The 20,448-nt window shown below is 51.2% G+C and overlaps 1 protein-coding gene across 1 annotated transcript in view; it reads right to left on the reverse strand.

Annotated features, from left to right (window-relative positions):
* FANCA (FA complementation group A) overlaps positions 1–16,953 on the reverse strand; it is a 37,828-nt gene extending 20,875 nt beyond the window's left edge. Inside the window, exons 1-17 of the mRNA XM_055553462.1 lie at positions 16,806–16,953; positions 16,209–16,318; positions 15,760–15,853; positions 14,027–14,169; positions 13,826–13,921; positions 12,209–12,282; positions 8,161–8,273; positions 7,075–7,157; positions 6,751–6,784; positions 6,296–6,362; positions 5,027–5,139; positions 4,022–4,098; positions 3,643–3,784; positions 3,119–3,252; positions 1,327–1,437; positions 474–569; positions 337–396 (exon numbers count right to left, since the gene is read on the reverse strand). Coding sequence (XP_055409437.1) covers positions 337–396; positions 474–569; positions 1,327–1,437; positions 3,119–3,252; positions 3,643–3,784; positions 4,022–4,098; positions 5,027–5,139; positions 6,296–6,362; positions 6,751–6,784; positions 7,075–7,157; positions 8,161–8,273; positions 12,209–12,282; positions 13,826–13,921; positions 14,027–14,169; positions 15,760–15,853; positions 16,209–16,318; positions 16,806–16,884 — 1,626 coding nt within the window. The 5' untranslated portion in view covers positions 16,885–16,953. The remainder of the gene's footprint in view (positions 1–336; positions 397–473; positions 570–1,326; positions 1,438–3,118; positions 3,253–3,642; positions 3,785–4,021; positions 4,099–5,026; positions 5,140–6,295; positions 6,363–6,750; positions 6,785–7,074; positions 7,158–8,160; positions 8,274–12,208; positions 12,283–13,825; positions 13,922–14,026; positions 14,170–15,759; positions 15,854–16,208; positions 16,319–16,805) is intronic.
* Between the last annotated feature and the right edge of the window lie 3,495 nt (positions 16,954–20,448).

The raw sequence follows: 20,448 nt of genomic DNA on the forward strand, positions 1-20,448 counted from the left end.
CATAACTTTGAGGTTAGAGTGTCTTAGGAAAGTACACACAGCCCTACACCCACCTGACATGCGTCTACACGAACAGTTAACACTTTTTTCTATAATTCTGAGAAAAACACAACCTTGCCCTTCCCCAGCTGATTTACAGACCTCTTTGTCCATGAAACCACATGAAGGGGACCCTAAGAAGAAACGTTACTGGCCGTGGGGCCCCTGCTGCTGCTGTGAACAGACACCAGAGGACGGCTTGCCCGGCCGCCGCACATGCGGACGCCCCGACGGCACAGGCTCTGACGCGCAGAGTCCAGGAAGGAGGCCACGCAGAGAGGAGCATGGGCACGTTACCTGAGTGGCATCTCCAGCAGAAGACAGGTCTTCATAGAGCCCCATGTTCTCTATAGAAACCTGCAGAGAGGTGGGTGTCGGTGAGGACCCCTGGGGGCGCTGGGCTCCACGGACAGAGAAGAGGAGCTGGGACTCACTTTGAGGTCGGCCAGGCGCGTCTTGGCCAGCACCACATAATCGGTGAGGAGGGTGCGATACTTGCCAGGGACCAGGGGTGGGTGGAGAATGTGCACCTGTGGGCAGAGGGTGGGGGTGTCCATCAGCTCCTCAGCTGCCCCGACTTTCTGGGGCAGTCACTCACACTGACCACAGAAGAATCCCAGGATCAGCCACAGACCAGAGGACGTGCGGCAGAAAGGGCCCTGGGCCAGGCAAGGGCAGGAAGGGTCCTGTCACAGAGCTGGGTCCCAGGCCCCACATGGGAGGGAGGCAGTGGGGGGCGGGGGGACAGGACTCAGGAGGGCATGTGCTCACTCCCTCTATGTGCATTACTTCGTGCGTACTCTTTGAAATGAAATATACATTTAATTAAATAGGAAGATGATGTTCATTTTCCAAGTGCCTTACCCACGAAAGCGAGTGCTGGAGATAGTCATCTCATCACAAGCAAGTGCACAGCAGGATGCTTTTGGTGACAACATGAACTGAGCATCCAGTCTTACACCCCAGGAATAACAGTCATGGCTTCGGCGTACTCCCCCAGCTTCTTTGTCAGTATACAAACAGATCATTTTGAACACCAAGCACGGGGCCCAGGACGCTTGCCTGCCTCACCGTCTGTGGTGTGTGGGCACGCAGACGGCCCTGCTCATGGACCAGCTCCGAGGACCACACACTCTGGTTTCTGGCCATTTACCAGAAGAAACCTGCCTCCCTCGGATACACCCTGACACCCCAAGGTGGCGTCCCTGCTGTGACTGTTCCCTGCTGTAGTGTCCTGGGGGAACCCCAGTACCGGGGACTAAGCAGAAGGTCCTGCTGGCTTCTCACCTGCAGGTATCGGGGGACCTCGAAGGGCACCAGGTCAGACAGGAACTTGAAGAGGAAGACCAGCGCCTTTTTGCTGCAGCTGTGGATGCCCCTAGTGCTGCCGAAAGTGGCCTGGAGAGGAGCCCGGGAATGAGGTGGGGGCGACAGGAGGACCTGCCATGCAGTGGCCATGACTATGTCCTGGCCTCAGCAACAGCAGGAAGAGGGAAGCAATGTCATTTTAGCTTGTTCGTCTCCAGGATGCCATGGCTGTGCCCTAGCTAAACAGACGGACTGAGAATTTAAAAAGTAAAAAATACAGTCCTATAGGACTTCCCTGGTGGCCCAGTGGTTAAGAATTTGCCTGCAAATACAGGGGACATGGGTTCCATCCCTGGTTCAGGAAGATTCCACATACCGAGGAGCAAGTAAGCCAGTGCACCACCACTACTGAGCCCCCACTCTAGAGCCCATGCTCCACAACAAGACAAGCCACTGCAATGAGAAGCCTGTGGCTGACTGCCCAGACCGCGTGGCCTCCCACCTCCTCACGAGTGCAGTCTGGCAGGACGGCGAAAACCAACATGGCTGCTTTTGTGCACACTGGGCTGCTCTGTGGTGGTTCTCACGTGCATGGGGATGGGGTGGGGGGTGCCCTTCTTTCTGCTTACTTCCCACCAGGTGCAGGTGTTTGTTCGACTCTCACAACTAGAGAGTAGCCCTGCTTGCTGCAGCCTGTGCAACAAGGAAGACTCGGTGCAGCCAAAAATAAATAAAAAATTTTAAATTTAAAAACATTTTAAAAATTTATAAAGGATACATTCCTGTGGAAAATGGTAAATATGGTGCCTTTCTGTGAACCTTATAGACAGGATCTGTCAACTGCCCACGAGAGCCCTGTCCTCGAAGACACACTCATTCCACTCCAACCGCATGCTCAGCTGAGTGGACGACAGCCCTGCAGGGGAGGTAGCCATGGCAGGTGGGCCTTCGGCAAAGCCCCAGGTCACAGCAGGAAAGTGAAGCGGACCCTTAGAGAACTGGGTGCACCTCGGGGAGGGAGGTTCTGAAGAGTCGGCCCTGAGCAGTCTGGATGAACCAGCAAAGAGCAGCACCCACCCCACATGAGGCCCACCCACCACACTGCAAGGCCTGCAGCAGCCCCTCCTCCAGATCACACCCCTAGTTCTTCTGAAAAAGGATGGTCAGACAGACAGCAGACATACAGTCACCAGAGTGAGCGTGCAGGACACACAGTCGACACCACTGGGCCTGCCATCAGAGCACTGCCTGGGCCCCAGGGGGATCCTCAGTGCCAGGATGGTGGACACAGCTGCGGAGCCACATGCAGAAGCCCCTGGTCCACTGTGTGGAGCTGGCAGACGCACGGGGCAGGAGGGAGCTTCATTCAGTGAAAGAACGAACCACGCCCACCAACCCAACAGGCAAGCCGGGCACAGAGCCCAGCAAGGAGGCAACAGCTCTGCCACCCAAGCGTCTACATAGGCCTTGTAATCCCAGATCCACATGCACCCAGATGGGCTCAGCGGTCTGGAAGGAGCGGCAAACACCTGCATCTGGTGGGAAGTAAGCAGAGAGAAGAGCACCCCCCGCCCCACCCCATCCCCATGGACGTGAGAACCACCACAGAGCAGCCCAGTGTGCACAAAAGCAGCCATGTTGGTTTTCACTGTCCTACCAGACTGCACTCGTGAGGAGGTGGGAGGCCATGCAGTCTCAGCAGAGTCAACCACAGCTGCAAGTGTGGGCCGTGCTGGAGGCCGGGGGCCGGGCGGGAGTGCAGGCAGCTTACCTGGAACCAGGCAGCGTAGGACGGGAAGACAGCTGGGCCCTCGAGCGCGGCCTGCCGCACGACTAGGAACGCCAAGACCATGCTGTCCAAGTCCCAGCTCTCGAACGCACGTGCCAGTAGACGGGTCACCCAACCTAGGTAAGAACACCAGCAAGGCTGTGGACAAGCCAGGGGTGCGGGCAGGACCGTCCACCTGCCCCACACTGCTCCCCAAGCATGGGTGGCGGCCCGCACGCAGCCTGGCAGTGGGTACGAGGGCAGACGGCAGCGGGCAGATGGCTGAGCAGGGTGGGGTCCTGGGAGACACCACAGCCACAGCTGTCCCCGGCTGGACGACCACCTGCTGAGCAGGCGTGAAGGGCTTCGTTTTCACCGAGCTGGAATCAGTGATTCCATGACAGGCTCACCCACAGACACTGGTCCATAAATCACACACACACACACACTGAGAACAGGACACAGCTCCCTCCCTACGCACCAACATACACACACCCAGAAAAGGACACAACTCCCGCCCCACGCACCATTAACCAGCTGCTGTGCATCCGGGAGGCAGATGACCAGCGTGGACACACAGGACAGCACGTGTCTCCAGTTTACCTCCTGCGTCTCCAGAACGTCTTGTAAGTGGCTCACCAGCTCCTCTGGGCTCAGGATCACAAAGAGCTGGAAGCAGAGAGTCAAAGCTGGACCTTCACCTCTTCCCACTCTGCGTCAGACACAACCTGGACTCAAAACACCTGCCCATGCTGACCCCCGCGGCCAGCACCAGCTAGAGGGAGTTCTCCTCTGAGGCTATGGCGCTCTGCCCTAGTAACAAGCTCAGTCTTGGACCTAGATGGTCATCCAGCCGGGGACAGCTGCGGCTGTGGTGTCTCCCAGGCCCCCACCCCATGCACTCACCCTGCGGTACAGGCCACTGAGCAGAGCGGGGGTCTTTGCAAAGCTCCACTCTCTCTGCATCTGAACGGCATCGGAAACTTCATTCAGGAGCAAACACACAGAATGACAGGTCAGCAATCATCAATGTTCATCGGTTCAATGTCAATCAACCTTTATTTGCACTTTTCCAACTGTATGTGCACTTCACTGTTTCATTTGTCGACCATTTTTTATGTCATACCCTTTATCATACATATCTACTAAATATCCTCCAACCCATCAGTTACACTTTAATTATTTGGCTTTTGAACTTTCACTGTGAACAAGCAGTGAGGACGCCGTGGAAAGGATGGCAGGTGGAAAAGCACAGGTCAGCGGGCCCAGGCCCTCTGCTGGAGCAGCGGCCTCTGAGGAGTTTCCTGTGCCCCGAGGGCAGGTGTGTTGGGAGCCACGCAGACCTGGAGAAGGCTTGGGTGCTGGACACCTTTCAGGAAGCCATGTACCCGCAGGAAATGCTGACCTGAGCCACTGAGACAGAACCCTGGAATTCACAGAAAGCCATGCACACACAGGAAATGCTGACCTGAGACACAGAGACAGAACCCTGGAATTCACAGTATGAGCACTGTTTTAAAAACCTACCTAGACTTCCCTGGTGGTCCAGCGGCTAAGACTCTTGGCTCCCAATGCAGGGGACCCGGGTTTGATCCCTGGTCAGGGAACTAGATCCCACATGCCACAACTAAGATTCTGCATGCTGCAACTAAGACCCAGCTCAGCCAAATAAATATTAAAACAAACAAACAAACAAAAAAACACAACCAAAACCTACCCAGAAAAGACAAGAAGGCCTTCACCCATTGCCATTCTACTGTGGCAATGGGTGACACTTTTTTAATTCAAACTTTCTTTATGGGAAAGTGTTACTCTCAAACAAGATGTTTAATGACAGAAGACTGTCCTTCCAGTGTTAACACCCACAGTCTGAGTTCCCGTCGAGGGGAGTGCCAGGGCGCTTGGACCCACCTTTTAGCACAGGCTTGTGGGTGAGGATCTGGGTCAGAGTATGACAGAACCACCTCTTCAGAGTCTCTGCTGAAAGTATACTCTGGTACATGGGTCCACTGAACACACCGAACCTGTAGACGCAGCGGAGGCACTCAGGGAAGGGACCCTCTAGGTTCCCACTGCCTGGCAGCGACACCTCACGCACAAGGAGCAGCTCATCCGAAAAGCAGCGGAGACCTGCAGGCCCCACACTCCAGACCCCTGGCTCGGGTGTATGGGCTGGCCTTGCCCACACCCTGCCACGCCTCCCTGGCAGGCCTGCAGCCCGGCTTCCATGCTGCAGATGGAATGGAATCTAGGGGGGGCATCACTCTACAGGACAGGATGAAGGGTAACAGTCACTGTCACAGAGATAAGCAGGCAGGTCAGACTGGGGGCGTGGAGGGCCGCTCCTCGCAGGTTTCACAGGCCACAGGAACCACAGCCCCACCCTAGACCACAAAGCTCTCAACCACACCCACGTTCCTCAAGCCAAGGACTCCATCCCCCGACACAAGAGGGAAGGAAAGACGGCACAGAGAGTCACCGACAGGTGAGGAGGGACGGGGGCTGGGTCTGACAGTGGGGTGCCCCTTAGGGGAGAGAACTCAGGGTCCCAGATGCCATGTGACCTGCCTGCGTCCCGCATGCAGTGAGGAGGCTCTGCGTGGGAGACAGGGCGGAAGGCACCCAGACAGGGAGGGGCCTCTGAGTTCACTGATTTAACCTGGGAGGCCATGATCGCACAGAGTCAACACACGATGAACATGCACACACGTACAACACAGCTGTGTGCTGTAGCTGCTTACTAAGTGCTGAACCACACAGCAGGCTGAGGACTCCTGATGTCATCATAAGGAACAGGAACCAGGAGCAAGGTAATTAAGAAGGGGAAGGAGTAACAAAGCACAGAAGCCTCCCATAGAAGAGCCACAGTCTGGGTGGCCTCAGCCCACGATCCCCTGAAGCAGGTTCGGTCCCCAGGAGCGTGGGGCACGCCCCGACAGGAGCATATACAGGTCCTGCTGGGGCAGCATGGCAGGGCAAGGCCACCCTGGCTTGGACCCTGAGGACCCAGGCCTGCCCCCTCCTCACACCTGGAGGGGCACAGTTCCCACAGGAAGGGCCCCATCTTCAGACAGTTCCTAGCACTTTGAGCTGTCACCATGATGGCGAAGGATCACGGAGCTTTCAGGAGGGAGAGCGCAGCTGGGATGCTCAGCCTGCAGGCCCACCCCAGGAACTTACCAGCAGCTCCCTGCCTTGTATGCTGGGGACCCCTCCTGTAGGCCAGCTGCCACGGCTTCGAGAGTGGCTGAGGCAGAAAAGAGACATCAGCATCATATGGTTGCGTCTGTCAGAAACAACCTTGACCAAGTGCTTCTGGGCAAGTCAGGTCATGGACCCCCAACCCACAATCCCTTCAAGCTCCCACATGTCTCGGTGGCACCAGACTCAATCCTTGAAAATCCACCCAAATACACAGATAGGACAGTGCTTTCCTAACAAACCATCCAGCTGTTACCACTGCTGCTCTGGAGACCAGACGTGAAGCCAGCAAAGCTGGTCTCCAGAGGAGACTGTAGTGAGTTGGTCAGTTTGTACCCCATCACAGACGTCAAAGGGCCTCTGGAGGGCACGATTGAGCTGGAAAGGCAGGAGCTACGGGAACCCCAACCAGCCCGGCCTACAGGACCACTCACAGGCCAGTATCTGCTCAAGAACAGCAGCGGCGATCTGTGGGGACAGAACACTGGCGTCACCTGCGTGCAAGCTAGCCTACCATCACCCCAGATCCAGTCTCCAGACCCCCTCGGGGGATCTGCCCAGGACACCCTTCCCCCTGTTCCCAAGCACTGGCCCAGAGTCTGGGAGCTTCAGAAACCAGAGACGCAGGGGAGAGACCACTGCCCAGGCCCACGCCCTTGCAGCTGGACTCAGGGAGTGCCCCCACATGGGGCTGCACACCCAAGCCCCTCATCCTGCGCCCGCTGCCCAGAGTCCTGCTCCACTTGCCTGGCACCCACCTGGGCCATCTGTGCTGGTGCCCCGTCTCCCCTCACACCGTCGCTTTTCTGGAATCCCCTCAAAACAAACATTTGCACAAGATCTGAAAAGCACAAAAGCAAAGTGTTTTTGTGCACTGTGGTCCCTGGTCAGACCACCAGCTTCAGAGGGGCTGGGAGGGCAGGGTCTGCACGAAGCTGGAACACTGGCTCTGGGCACGGGGGCCCACCAACTGCATTCACCAGACCCAGCCAAGCCTTCCCTAAGCCCACTGCACAGAAAGGGAGACATAGCCAGTCAGGTTTATGGACGGATGTTCTCACTTAAATAAATTTCAAGAGGGTTTCACGTGTCCTTTCCCTTCTACTCAACCACACTAGGGCGCTTTTAGGGCCCGAAAGTGTTAAACTGTGGGGAGTAGGGCAGGAGATGGACTCAGAGCTTCTGAAAAGGTTACCATCAAGGGACTGAAATTAAACAGTTTAAGCTTCATCTGGGAGCAGGATAACTCACATCAGCAGGACAGTTTTAGGAAGAAAGAATGCCCCTTCCACAAAGGAAGACTGTACAAGCCCCACAGGGAACCCTCTCGTCCAGGCTTCCATTTACTCATGGGCCGCATTCCTCGGGGAGGATGGGCGACGGCAGACCTGCTGACCCAAGAGCCGCAGGGGCCGGGTGTCTGAGCGAAGGGCCACAGCAGGCAACCCTGCTCACCCAGAGTCCCCACATTCAGAGAAGCTGAGGTTCTTGCCCAGTTTCCTCTCTTGCACCTTCTAAAATCACCACTTGGAGCCGGGCCTCGCAGAGGCATGGATACTGCACAGGTACTAGGAGCCGACTGTCCGCCCTCTCCCGCCCGCTCGGGGCCTGGGAGGCAGGACAGGTCATCCACGGAGCCCCTGCCTCTGTGCTCAGAAGGCCACCATGTGCCCATCCTCAATACAGCAGCCGGCCCACCCAACAGGCCAAGAGGCTGCCGGCACACGCCCTCGAGGACAGGTGTGCCTGAGCTGACTTCTGTTGGCTCTCCACACCCCAAGTGTGGCCCGCTGTGCTTCCCTGACCATCGCCATGGGACGCACCCGCCCGCTCCATGCACTCACCAGCAAGCATGGCCCTGGCGACCTCAGCGTGCGGACAGGGCGCCTCTATCTGCTCACACAGCAGGCCTAGGTCCTTGCAGAGCCAGACCACCACGGCCTGGGTGTCAGCACGGCTGAGGGCACAAGCACAGCATTCCATTGTCTGTCACACTCACTCCACCAGGGAGCTGAGGCCACAGGCAGCAAGCCGGCACTGCTCAGCCTCCTGTCCCCACCACTGTGGAGCCAGCCAAGTAAAAATCATCACTTTTTCCACATAGTGTATTTACTTGGAGTGGCTTACTATTGTTGGGGGAAAAGAAAAATCTTAATAACAGTAATGAGAGTAGTAATAAAGTAATGAGAATAGTAATAATGGGCTCGGGCTGCAGACCAACAAGGGAGTATCTGGCAGAGCAATGCTGGTTCGGGGGCATCGCAGTGGGTGGGCAACTCTCACTTGCCGGGTTTGTATTCCCCTGGTGACTAATGATGGTGAGCATCTTTTCATGTGCTTGGCTATTGGTGGATCTTTTTAAAATTTAATTTTATTTATTTGGCTGTAGTAGGTCTTAGTTGTAGCCTGCAAACTCTTAGTTGTGGCATATGGAATCTAGTTCTCTGACCAGGGATTGAACCTGGGCCCCCTGCCTGAGGAGTGCAGCATCTTAGCCACTGGACCACCAGGGAAGTCTCTGTAAAATCTTCTTTAGAGAAATGTCGATTGAAATCCTTCATCTGCTTTTGAACTGGATTATTCCTCTTCTTATTGTTGGAGTAGAGGAATTGTCTGACTTGTAAACAGTTTCCTGTGCACTCTTTTCATTGTCCTGATAGTCGCATGGACTTTAGGTGTCACGTCCGAGAAATCCCTGCCTGGTCCAAGCTCATGAAGATTTACCCTTAGATCTTCTTCCAGGAGGTTTATGGTTTTAGCCTTTAAGTTCAGGTCTTGAATGCACAGAGTTAACTGCTATCCATAGTGGAGGTAGGGGTTCAACTCTATCCTTCTACATGTAGATATCCAGTGGTCCGAGCCCCACTGCTGAAAAGACCATTTTCTCTCCATTAAACGGTCTTGGCACCCCTGTCAAAAACAACTGACCATAATGTATGAGTTTACGTCTGGACACTCAATCCTGTTTTTCTGTATGTCAACTGTTATGCCAGGACCCTGCTATCTTGATAATGACTGTTTTGTACTAAAAGTTCTGAAAACAGGATGTGTAGGAACTTCCCTGGTAGTCCAGTAGCTAGGATTACGTGCTTCCACTGCAGGGGGCATGGGTTCGACCCCTGGTTGGGGAATCCCACAGGCTGCATGGCAGGCAAGCAAGCAAGAACTCAAACAAACAATACAGTAGGTGTGACTCCTTCAGGTTTTCTCCTCTTTCTGAACAATTTTTGGCAATTCAGGGTCCCTTGCATTTCCATATCAGCACTGGGACAAGCTTGTCAAAGTTTGTGAGCAAAGCAGCTGAGACCTGAAGGACCCGTACTGGGTGCACAGGTCGTGTTGATGAGCAGTGCCGTCTTGATAATATGTCTGATCCAGGAGCCTGGAGCATCTATTTAGGTCTTAGCTTCTTTTAGCATGTTATAGCTTTCAGTGCACTAGCCTTGTTCTTTAACTTTTTCTTTTCGATGCGCTATTAAACGAAATTATTTCTTAGTTTCACCTTCAGGCTGTGTGTTGTTGTCGTATAAAAACAAAAGTGTGTTTGTATATTGGTCTGGTACCCTGCGACCACACAGAATTCATTTATTCACTCCAGAACTTTCGGTGTGGATTTCTGAGGATTTTCTATATGCAAGATGATGTCATCTGCAAATAGTTCCAGTTCTTCCATTCCAATCTGGATGCCTTTTTATCCCCTTTGCCTAATTCCCTGGCCAGAAAGTCTGGTGATATTGAACAGAAATATTAAGAATGTTCCTGATTGTACAGTCTGCAGTCTCAGTATGATGTGAGCTGTGGGTTTTTCTCAGATGACCTTTATGAGGTTGACACATTCCCTCTACTCCCAGCTTGCTGAGTGTTTATCATGAAATAGTATCAGATTTTGTCAACTGTTTTCTGCTTCTATTAAAATGATCACTCTTGTCCTTTATGCTATTAATATATATGTTAATTAACATTCAGATGTTAAACCAACCTTGCATTTTGGGGATAAATCTCCATTTTTATGATGTTTAGACCTTTTTTGGTTGCTGGATCCAGTCTGTAAATATTTTGCTGAGTTTCTGCATCTATATTCATTAGAGACGCTGGTTGGTAGTTTCTTGTCCTGTGGGCTCTCTGTCCAGCTTTCCTGTCAGGGTACCACTGGCCTCATGCAGTAAGGTGGGGAGTATTCCATCATCTTTATGAAGGGATACTGCATTTCCTCTTTAAATGCTTGGCAGAGTTCTCAACAGGAGCCAGGGCCTGAGGGTTTCCTTGTGGGAAGCCTCTGTATCATTTAATAGTGACTTGGTTTCCTCTCCTGTTACAGGTCTATTCAGTGCAATCTTTTGTATCTTTCTGGAAATTCATCCATTTCATCTGTTTTCTAATTTATTGGCATAACACTCCTCACAGTATTATCTTACAGTGCTTTTAATTTTCTGTACGGTCGGCAGTAATAGCCCTCCTTTCATCTTGATTTTGGCCGGCTGTGTCTTCTTTTCTGGGGAAGTCTAGCTAAAGGCTTATCAATTTTGCTAACATTTTCAAAGACATCTTCATTGATTCTATTATGTTTCTCATTTCATAGATTTCTGCTCTAATGGTTATTATTTCCTTCCTCCTTCTTGCTCTGGGTTTGGTTTGCTTTTCTCTCTCTAGTTTCTTAAGGCCAAACTTTAAGTCACTGACTTCAGATCATTCTTCTAATATAGGCTTTTGCAGCTATAAATTTCCCTCTAAGCACTACTTCAGTGGCACCCAATATATGTTGGTATATTATTCCCATTTTCTTTGTTACACTATTTTCTAGTTTCCCTTGTGATTTTTTTCGCCAACCCATTGATTATTTAAAAGCGTGTGGCCTACTTCCCAAACACTGTGGATTTCCCAAATTGTCTTCTGTGGATTCTTTTCAGCTCCTCTGTGATTTGAGAAGACACTTGTATGGATTCCACCCTTTTAAATTGATTCCCACTCTCTCTAGGGCCTGACCCATGCGGCCCCCTCCTGCAGATGGTTCCACACTTGAGAGCCAGTGTGTTGCTACCACTGGGTGGGACATGCTGCAGGTGTCAGATACGTCGGCTGGTCATCACCAGTCTGACCACTGGATTGACCCATTACTGAAGGCTTCAATTAGTATGGTTCAAAGTCCATCTCTCCCTTCACTACCGTCATGTTTTGCTTCATATATTTGGCACTCTGACATTAGGTGTGTATGCTAGGAGATAATGGTTTTCATGTAGTCAAACTAACCAAACTTGCATAACTTCTGGATGTGACCCACACATCATGAAACCACTGGCTTCAATATGGCATTTACCACTGTGCCTGACAGTCCCCTAGGCTAGACACTCTGTGTTTCTTCTGGCCAGAGAACAAACACCTAAACCTCCAGCCTTCTGTTGACCAGGGACGGCCAACCACTAAGGCTCCTGACCCTTCTCACATCTGGACAGGTGGCAGGCAGTGTGTGCGTCCGACTGGCTCCACCTGGATCACCTCTCCTTCAGCCCCTCCACTTTCTGCCCCTCCTCCCCTTGTCTCTCCTAACTATACAGGGTTGTTCCTTTGTAAACCCCCCTTTCTGACTCTTGGTGGCATTTCAGGAGGTAACAGTTGCACACATTTTACCAGTCATAAATTTACCTGAGAAAATATTTTATCACATTATGTATCTCATAAAAAAAAAATTACCAAGTCTGTGCATGATGAAGATTTCAATTATAACAATGTTGTCTTTAAATAATAAAGCAACTGCTTCTCTGGGTGATTTTTGGTTTCACATATACGTGCGTCATATTAGACTAGATTACAAAAAGTAAATCAAGTAATATTAACTTTATGTTACATAAAGTTTTCATTTTAGCTTATTTTAATGCTAAATAATCACTGGTTTACCTTTCCAGCAGCTCTGGGATGCTTACAACGTTTTGAACATGAAGACGCCACACAGCTTCAAGCAGCAAAGAATTCTGAAGAAAGTGACAGAACTATGAGTCCTTCACCCACACATTTTCTTCCAAGACATTCAACCTATATGCCTAATGACACGCTTTAGTAAAAACCAAGCCGCCAACACTCACATGACCACCTGAACCCCCATTCCTACCATGATCCTGCGTTCAGGCCCAGACTCCAGCTTCACTCACCTCCAGGCCTTTCTCCACTGTGGCCAACACAAGACCCCACAGTGTAGCTGGTCATGCCAATTTCTCCTTTCGAGGGCCCTTCAGTGGTTTCTCTCCACTTTCAGGACAAAGGCCCTCCGGTTGTAGCCCTGACACGCCCCACCCCTCGGACACAGTGCCCCAGTCTGACTCGGGCCCCTACACCCACTGCACCCTTCTCTTCACCCAGGAATTCTGACTCAGGCCCCACCCCCGATGAGCTTCTTCCTGGAAGCCTTTCCTAACCACCCAATCAGACACCCTGCCCACTCTTCTCTGCTGCCTGCAAACACCAGGACCATCACAACCCTCATGCATTCAGCTCATTATCAGCAGGTGCTGGGACCATAGTAAAGCCTGACAATCACTTGAACTCTAGATAAATGCTGGATAAAAGTGGGGGAAAAACCATGAATGCATCACCACCCTTGGGTTTCTTCTTTAGTTTAGTAACTAAGCAATAACTTTCAACTGTAAATCAACTATGCGTGTGTTCTGTCACTCAGTTGCCTCTGACTCTTTCCGACCCCATGGACTGTAGCCCACCAGGCTCCTCTGTCCATGGGATTTCCCAGGCAAGAATACTGGAGTGGGTTGCCATTTCCTTCTTCAGGGGTTCTTCTCAACCCAGGGATGGAACCTGTGTCTCTTACGTTGGCAGTAGATTCTTTACCACTGCACCACCTGGGAAGCCCTGTCAGTCAACTATACTCCAGTAATAAAGTCTGTTTAAAAACCTGTAGGCCTACTGAATTTATAACTTTTCAAAAAACAACAGATAAGGGAATTCCCTGGTGCTCCAGTGGTTAGGACTCAGCCCTGTCACACCCTTAGCCTAGGTTCAATCCTTGCTCCAGGAATTAAGATCCCACAAGCTGCACAGTGTGGCCAATAAAAATAACTTTAAATTACATTTTTTTAAATTTTATTTTATTTTTAAACTTTACAATATTGTATTGGTTTTGCCAAATATCGAAATGAATCCACCACAGGTATACATGTGTTCCCCATCCTGAATCCTCCTTCCTTAAATTACATTTTTATAGTTTACTACCCTGGGAAATTATTCATCATAGTACACCTAAGAAGGCATAACATGATGTTTCTATGTACTGTCTATTCTAATAAACATGACTAATGATGGGAGAATACTGATAAATACGGTAATTGAGGGTCCTTCTTCCCCATTCACAGAGACACTTGCTGAAAGCTTTCCACTCCAGTCTCTGTGATTAACAAGACGCTTGCTGGAAATTCCTAACAAAACCTGGGGATTCTATTGGCTCCACCAAAATGAACAGGATACTGCTTGAAAATCCTGGAATCAGAGTTACCATCTCAACTTTACCTGTGCTTTCCATAATTCTTGACAGAAGTAGAGACGGGAAAACATGTTCTGTGCTAATAAGTTCTGAGCGATCTCCAACAAGGATGACAATTTCTTCTGAAAAGAGACGAAGTCCTTTCTAAGAAAGCATATTAAACGTCCAGTTTTCCCAGACAGCCAAACAGCAACAAGCAGAGTCCCCTCACTCGTGCTGTATCTTACCCTCTGCTCTGGTGTCAGCAGCACCTTGGGAGGGGGCCTCGTGTCTGCCTCACAGATCCGCGTGAGGCCAGATGCCACCACCTGGCTGGACAGGACAGCCACTGGAACGCCCAGCCGTGTGGCTTGATCCCGCAAAGCAGAGCCTTAAAGACAGAACAAAATATGGAGATACCCAACAAAATCTACTACTGAAAGAGACTGGTTAAATGCCTTCTCTTAAGCTCTAGCACTACAGAAAACTGCCTTTTGAAGGTGAGAAGAGACCTGGGGGACACAACATATAAAAGTAAGGCAATTTCAGTCTGGTTGAAGCATCTCATGATGGTCTGGGTTCCCTGAAGCCTAGGGCTGCATACACATACACACACGTTTGGACGTTATGGGTGACACAAACAGGGCACCTGGCAGATGGATTCTCTTTCCATTTAATTTTTGGCTGTGCTGGGTCTGTAATAAATTACAGAAACTGAAAAAAGAAGAAGTGGAGCCTGCAGATGTGACTGATTTCCTGCAACCTCATGATAAAGTTTGAAGGATGAGGAGCTGCTTCTTATGTCTGAGCCAAGGAAGTGGTTTCTTAAGATTGAATATAGTCCTTGGGAATATGCCAAGAAGACTGCTCAGATGACAACAAAGGATTTAGACTATTACAGAGACTTAGCTGATAAAGCAGCAGCAGGGTTTGAAAAGACTGACTCCAACTTTGAAAGTTCTACTGTGGGTAAAATGCTATTACCCAGCTTTGCAGGCCACGGAGAGAGAATCTGTGAAAGGAAGACACAGCGGACTTCACTGTTATCTTGTCTTAAGAAATGGCCACAACCACCCCAGCCTTCAGCAACTTCTACCCTGATCAGTCAGCAGCCCCAACAGTGAGGGAGACTCTCTACCAGTAACAGAGATTATGGCCCTCTGAGGGCTTAGATGATGGTTAACATTTTTAGCAATAAAGTCTTTTTTAAATTTTAGCAATAGCTGCTGCTGCTAAGTCGCTTCAGTCGTGTCCGACTCTGTGTGGCCCCATAGATGGCAGCCCACCAGGCTCCCCCATCCCTGGGACTCTCCAGGCAAGAACACTGGAGTGGGTTGCCATTTCCTTCTCCAATGCATGAAAGTGAAAAGTGAAAGTGAAGTCGCTCAGTCGTGCTTGACTCTTAGCGACCCCATGGACTGTAGCCCACCAGGCTCCTCCATCCATGGGATTTTCCACGCAAGAGTACTGGAGTTTAGAGCATGTTCTAATTCAGGTATGCACACTGTTCTTTTAGACATAATGCTGTTGCACACTTAGTAGATTACAGTGTCATGTAAATGTAACATTTTTATGCACCAGGAAATGAAAAAATCTGTGGGACTTGCTTGCCTGCAACACTGGCTTCCCAGTAGTGGCCCAGGGCAGCCTTCATCTCCAGCTGCCTTCTGCTCTTCCCTACCCAGGATGGCCTGTTCCCACCACTTCCAGAAACGAGGACCATATTTCTGTCCCATCTTCCCAAGGGTCACTTAGGTTCCTACTGTTCTGAGCCCGATGCACCGTCGCTGTTTTTAAACAAGAGCCTCAAAACAAGCCCCAAGCAAGCCACAGAAACTTGTTGTTGGTGACCACACATATAAGTAGAAAACCATTATCTGGGGGAATTTAAACACATCTGCCTATTAGAAGCACATCAAAGTCACTTTATGTACAGCTCTGCCGTAAAGCAATATATTAAGAAAACAAATCTATAACTCACCTATCAATGAACTGGAAAGGTTAGTGTGGGCCTCAGGACCATCACAATCAATCAACTGGCGGAGACACAGCTGGTCACAGGGAGGACCTTCTACCTAGAAACAAAACACCAAGAACTCCACTTTAAAATTCAAGCCATGTCCTGAAGACAACCAAAGTGTACACAGTGCTTGCCTACTGTGCGATTCCCAAATAATCTGAGGTGAAAAAAATTTTAGGGTGAAACTTACTAAAATCTTTGAGAATTACCAGACTCCTCTCTGGACTATTCTACCTCCAAATAGATAAATGCTCCTGATTACTTTTCTCACCTGGACAGCATTTACTGGGTGCTCCTCCCAGATACTCACAAGTCTTGCCAGGTGTCTCTTCATAAAGGTGATGCCTTTGAGAGGCTCGAAAACCTGCAACCCAAATGTGCTTACAAAGGCGAAGCCAACTGCCTCTCACCTCCAGAATGAGGTCATTCAGGTTTAGATGGCTTCTCAGGAGGCGCACGGCTGACTCTCTCACCTTCTGCTCCCCTTCGGGACTCAGTTTCTGCCTCTCAACCCTTCCCTCTAGGGAAGAAAATCAGTTTCACAAAAATTACAGCATTCCTTAAAAACTCAGGCAAGGAAACACCGTGACACGCTGTACCCAAGGAGAAGGGAGTAATTGACACGTGGGAGCCTGGACAGAAAAAGGACTTTACGGGGAAAACTGATGAAATCTGAGCAAAGTCTAGTTTAGCTGTTTAGGATTGTACCAAAGCTACTTTCTTGGGATTGATCCTTTCAAAGATGTTAAGGTGATTGGGGCTGAGCGGAGCTGAACAATTATTGTCATCCAGGCTACTGGGGGGTGGGGGAGGTGAATCTTGTGTCTCTACCTTCTGGAATCGCCCCCTCGTGACCGCACGTAGGACAGAGTGGACAGAGGGCTGCCAGAATGGGAAGCTCTGGTGAGCGTGGAGGGATCAGGGCTCCGGGATCAGGATGAAGGGGGACGAGGATGGGCAGAAGAAGGTTCGGGGGGTAAGGAGTCTTGGGGCCCGCGCCCACCTACCCAGCAGCTCAGCCCACGCTCTCCTGCGGACCCCAGGCCCCTGATCCGAGGCGGAGACCCGGGCTCCGGGGGCTGACATCTCGCAAACAGAGCGCGGGTCCAGGGCTCCAGGGGTCCTGCCCGCGCTGCCCTCTCATTGGCTGCGGACAGACGCGAGCGCCCATTGGCTGCCAGCTGCCAGGCCACACCCACCTCGGGGGCGGAGACTCGGCGGCCATCTCGTCCGGGACTGAGGCGGCCATCTTGCAGGTGGAGGGAGACAGGGGTCAACCGTGTCTGTGGCATTTATTTAGGTCCGACTGAAGGCGGAAGTTAGCGGCCTGAGTCAGATGTCACCACTGGGAGAAGACTGTGCTATCCCTTTTGCGTTATTCCTGACGAGGTGAGCAGAGCTGTGCGTGAGGAAACAACCGACAACCCCAAATTCCGGAGACGCCAGAATCGCGCCGCCTGTAGGGAACCTTGGATAACGAGTCTGCGCGCGAGACCCCGCGGGGCCCAGCGGCGGTACTGAGGCTGCCCCTCCCTCCTTCTCAGACTTAAGCGAAGTGTCGCCGCGAGGCCGCGCACGCCGGGGTCGCACAACAGGGGTCTCCCACTGAAATCCATTTCCAGCCCCCCCCCCCCACTCCGCCCCCTCGCCCCTCTCAGGAGGATGTGGGGAGGAGGACTGGAAATCCGGGCTTGTAACCATGGTGACCAGCTCTTGTCCCGGAAAGTCCTCTTGTTAGAAAGATGCTCCCAATATTCAGCCCACTTAGCAGTTTACAGGGATTCAATGGGTATGTGCCTGGACTGGGCGCAGACACTGACGTGTCTCTGTGTCCAGGTTTTCAGGCAACGTGGTTTCCTCGGCCGTGAAGACGGGGTGACGGATGCCCTCAGAGAGCGCTCACTGCCACCCGCTGAACCTTTTCCAGGTGGCTGGAATGTGCGTGCAGGCCGTGACCACCACTCCTGCTGCCCCACCCCTCCATGGGGGCTGTTGAACTTGAGTAAACAAGGGTCGGAGGGAGGTGGGCCTTGTGGGTTGCAAAATGTGGCCAGGAGTCCTCCCCCTCTGTCTCTGTCCTTTCCATTTGGGCTGGTGATGGTATGCGAGTGACATGCAAACAGGAGTTTGAAAGGAGCTCATGCTGAGAGTTAGGGACCCTCCCAGCAACCCTCAAAAGAACAGCCTGAGCCAGCCCACCAAGGACCAGACACATGGAGGAGAGGCAGCCGCTCAGCCAGCAGTCCCTGGCCAGCTGCCTGCCCACTGCCAGAACCTGCAAATTAGGCCATCACAGGCCATCCAGCTGCCAGTGACCTGTAAACGAGGGGACAAGGCTGGCTGACACCAGAACTGCCACAGGCACATGATCAAGCGCTAAGCACACTGCTGAGGAGGGGTTGCCTCCAGGCCCAGTGAGCAGAACCCTGGCAGGTACATGTCCCAAGTTATGCAGCTGGTTGAAAAGAGACTGTGGGGAGGCAGAGGCGGCTGAGATGGACTCAGGCCATCATTCGGCAGTGGAACAGGGGCTTGACCAGAGCAGAGGCCTTGAGGTGAAGAGAAGTGATGAGATCGATTCCTGCCTCAAAGGTTGATCCCCCAGCTGAGGAAGAAGTGCAGAGTTTTCTAACCTGAGCCCGTGGGAATGCGGAGATACACATACATTGTACCCACAAGCACATACATCATACTGTATACTTGTACATCATATATGTACACGTGCATCGTACACACAAACATTGTATGTGTGTTTTGATATACCATATGCATGTGTATGTATGACACGTACATATTCACATACCCCATACACATGTCATATTCACATACATCATAGGAGTATATCATATGTATACACGTGTTGTATACACAAACACATCGTACGCATACATACGTTGAGATGCCATATGCATACATGTATACATCACACACATATATACACACATCACATACCTACCCACATACATCAGCTGAGAGGTGGCAACACTGGGAGGATGGTTGAGAGACAATAACAGGACAGGCCCAGAGTTCAAGTGTGAGTGTGTCAGATTCAAGATGACAGACCCTGGGTGGGGCTGCCAGGGAAGTAGGTCGTAGGAGCCTCAATACACACATGCACACACACACCAGGGCTGCCCGTCACTGCCCATCATGGCAGTCCTCACCCGCCTGCTTCAAAGAACAGTGGAGAGCAGATACCCAGTCATTTGAAGCACGTCAAACGTGCCACTGTCGTGACCCATGTGTCCCCTGTGCTGGATGGACCTTCTCTGGGGAAGGAGCTGTAACTAAGTATTTCCAAAACATCGTTGGAGCCTGTGCCTTCCCAGCATCCACTGATAGCCTGCATTATTTAGGGGCTGCTGCTGCTAAGTCACTTTAGTCATGTCTGACTCTGTGCGACCCCATAGAAGGCAGCCCGCCAGGCTATTTTCCTTTAAATTTAGTCATTTTTTTCCCTCCTTCCTTCCTGTTTGGCTACCTTGGGTCCTTATTGCTGTGCACAGGCTTTCTGTAGTTGCGGTGTTTGGGCTTCTCATTGCAGTGGCTTCTTTTGTTGCAGAGCCCAGGCTCTCCAAGTAATTGTGGCTCGCAGGCTCTAGAGCCTGCAGACTTCAGTAGTTGTGCAAAGGCTTAGTTGCCAAGGCATCTGGGATCTTAGTTCCCACACCAGGGATTGAACCCAGACCCCCTGCATTGGAAGTGTGGAGTCTCAGCCATTGAACTACCAGGGAAGTCCCTGACTGCATTTTATTTATTTTTTAAAATTATTTATTTAATTTTTGGTTGTTCTGGGTCTTTGTTGCTGCGAGCGAACTTTCTCTAGTTGTGACAAGTGGGTGCTACTCATCTTTGCAGAGCTTGGGCTTCTCATTGTCGTGGCTTCTCTAGCTGTGGCATGCAGGCCCTAGGCCCGCAGACTCAGCAGTTGAGGTGCACGGGCTTTAGTTGCTCCTCGCCATGTGGAATCTTCCCAGACCAGGAATCAAACCTGGGTCCCCTGCGTTAGCAGGCAGATTCTTATCCACTGTACCACCAAGAAAGTCACCTGACTCCATTTTAAATGAGGTTTCTGTTCATTTTCACAACGTAAAGAAACCCCAAATTTTGCAATGACCGCCAGTGTCACCACTGGGAAGCAAACAGTGTTCTTGAGTGTTTTCTCAGCTGCTGATCGGGAATCCAGAGAAAACACCTCCGTAAGCGCCCCCTCCTTGTCCCCTCTGCAGAACAGCTCTGTCTGCTTCCCCTCCATCGTAGTCTTGTGGGATTTCCTCTAACCACCTTGGTTTAGCTCTGGGTCCCCACTTCCTGCTAGTACCAGCCTAGAAATCTGTAGTCACGCCCAGCCCCAGTGCCCTTCCCCCGGAGCTGTGTTTGCTCCTTTTAGAGATCAAGCACAGCCTAGCTGAATCCAGCACCCCTGGGAATTCATGGCCTTTATCATTATCCCAAAATAAACCTACAGCACAAACCACAGCCTCTTGAATTTCAGCTTTTCCTCCCAAACCCCTGAGCCCTGCCTCTCTGCAAGGATGGTGACAAGAGAAGGCATTCAAGGGCCTGGTTGCTCACAGCGTCCAGTGTGCACAGATCCCCTGGGAGAAGCCGACCTGTTTTTCAGGCTGAAGTGGAATTCGGTACAAGCTG

The sequence above is a fragment of the Bubalus kerabau genome, chromosome 17 (genome assembly GCF_029407905.1).
Source record: "Bubalus kerabau isolate K-KA32 ecotype Philippines breed swamp buffalo chromosome 17, PCC_UOA_SB_1v2, whole genome shotgun sequence".
Classification (NCBI taxonomy): domain Eukaryota; kingdom Metazoa; phylum Chordata; class Mammalia; order Artiodactyla; family Bovidae; genus Bubalus; species Bubalus kerabau.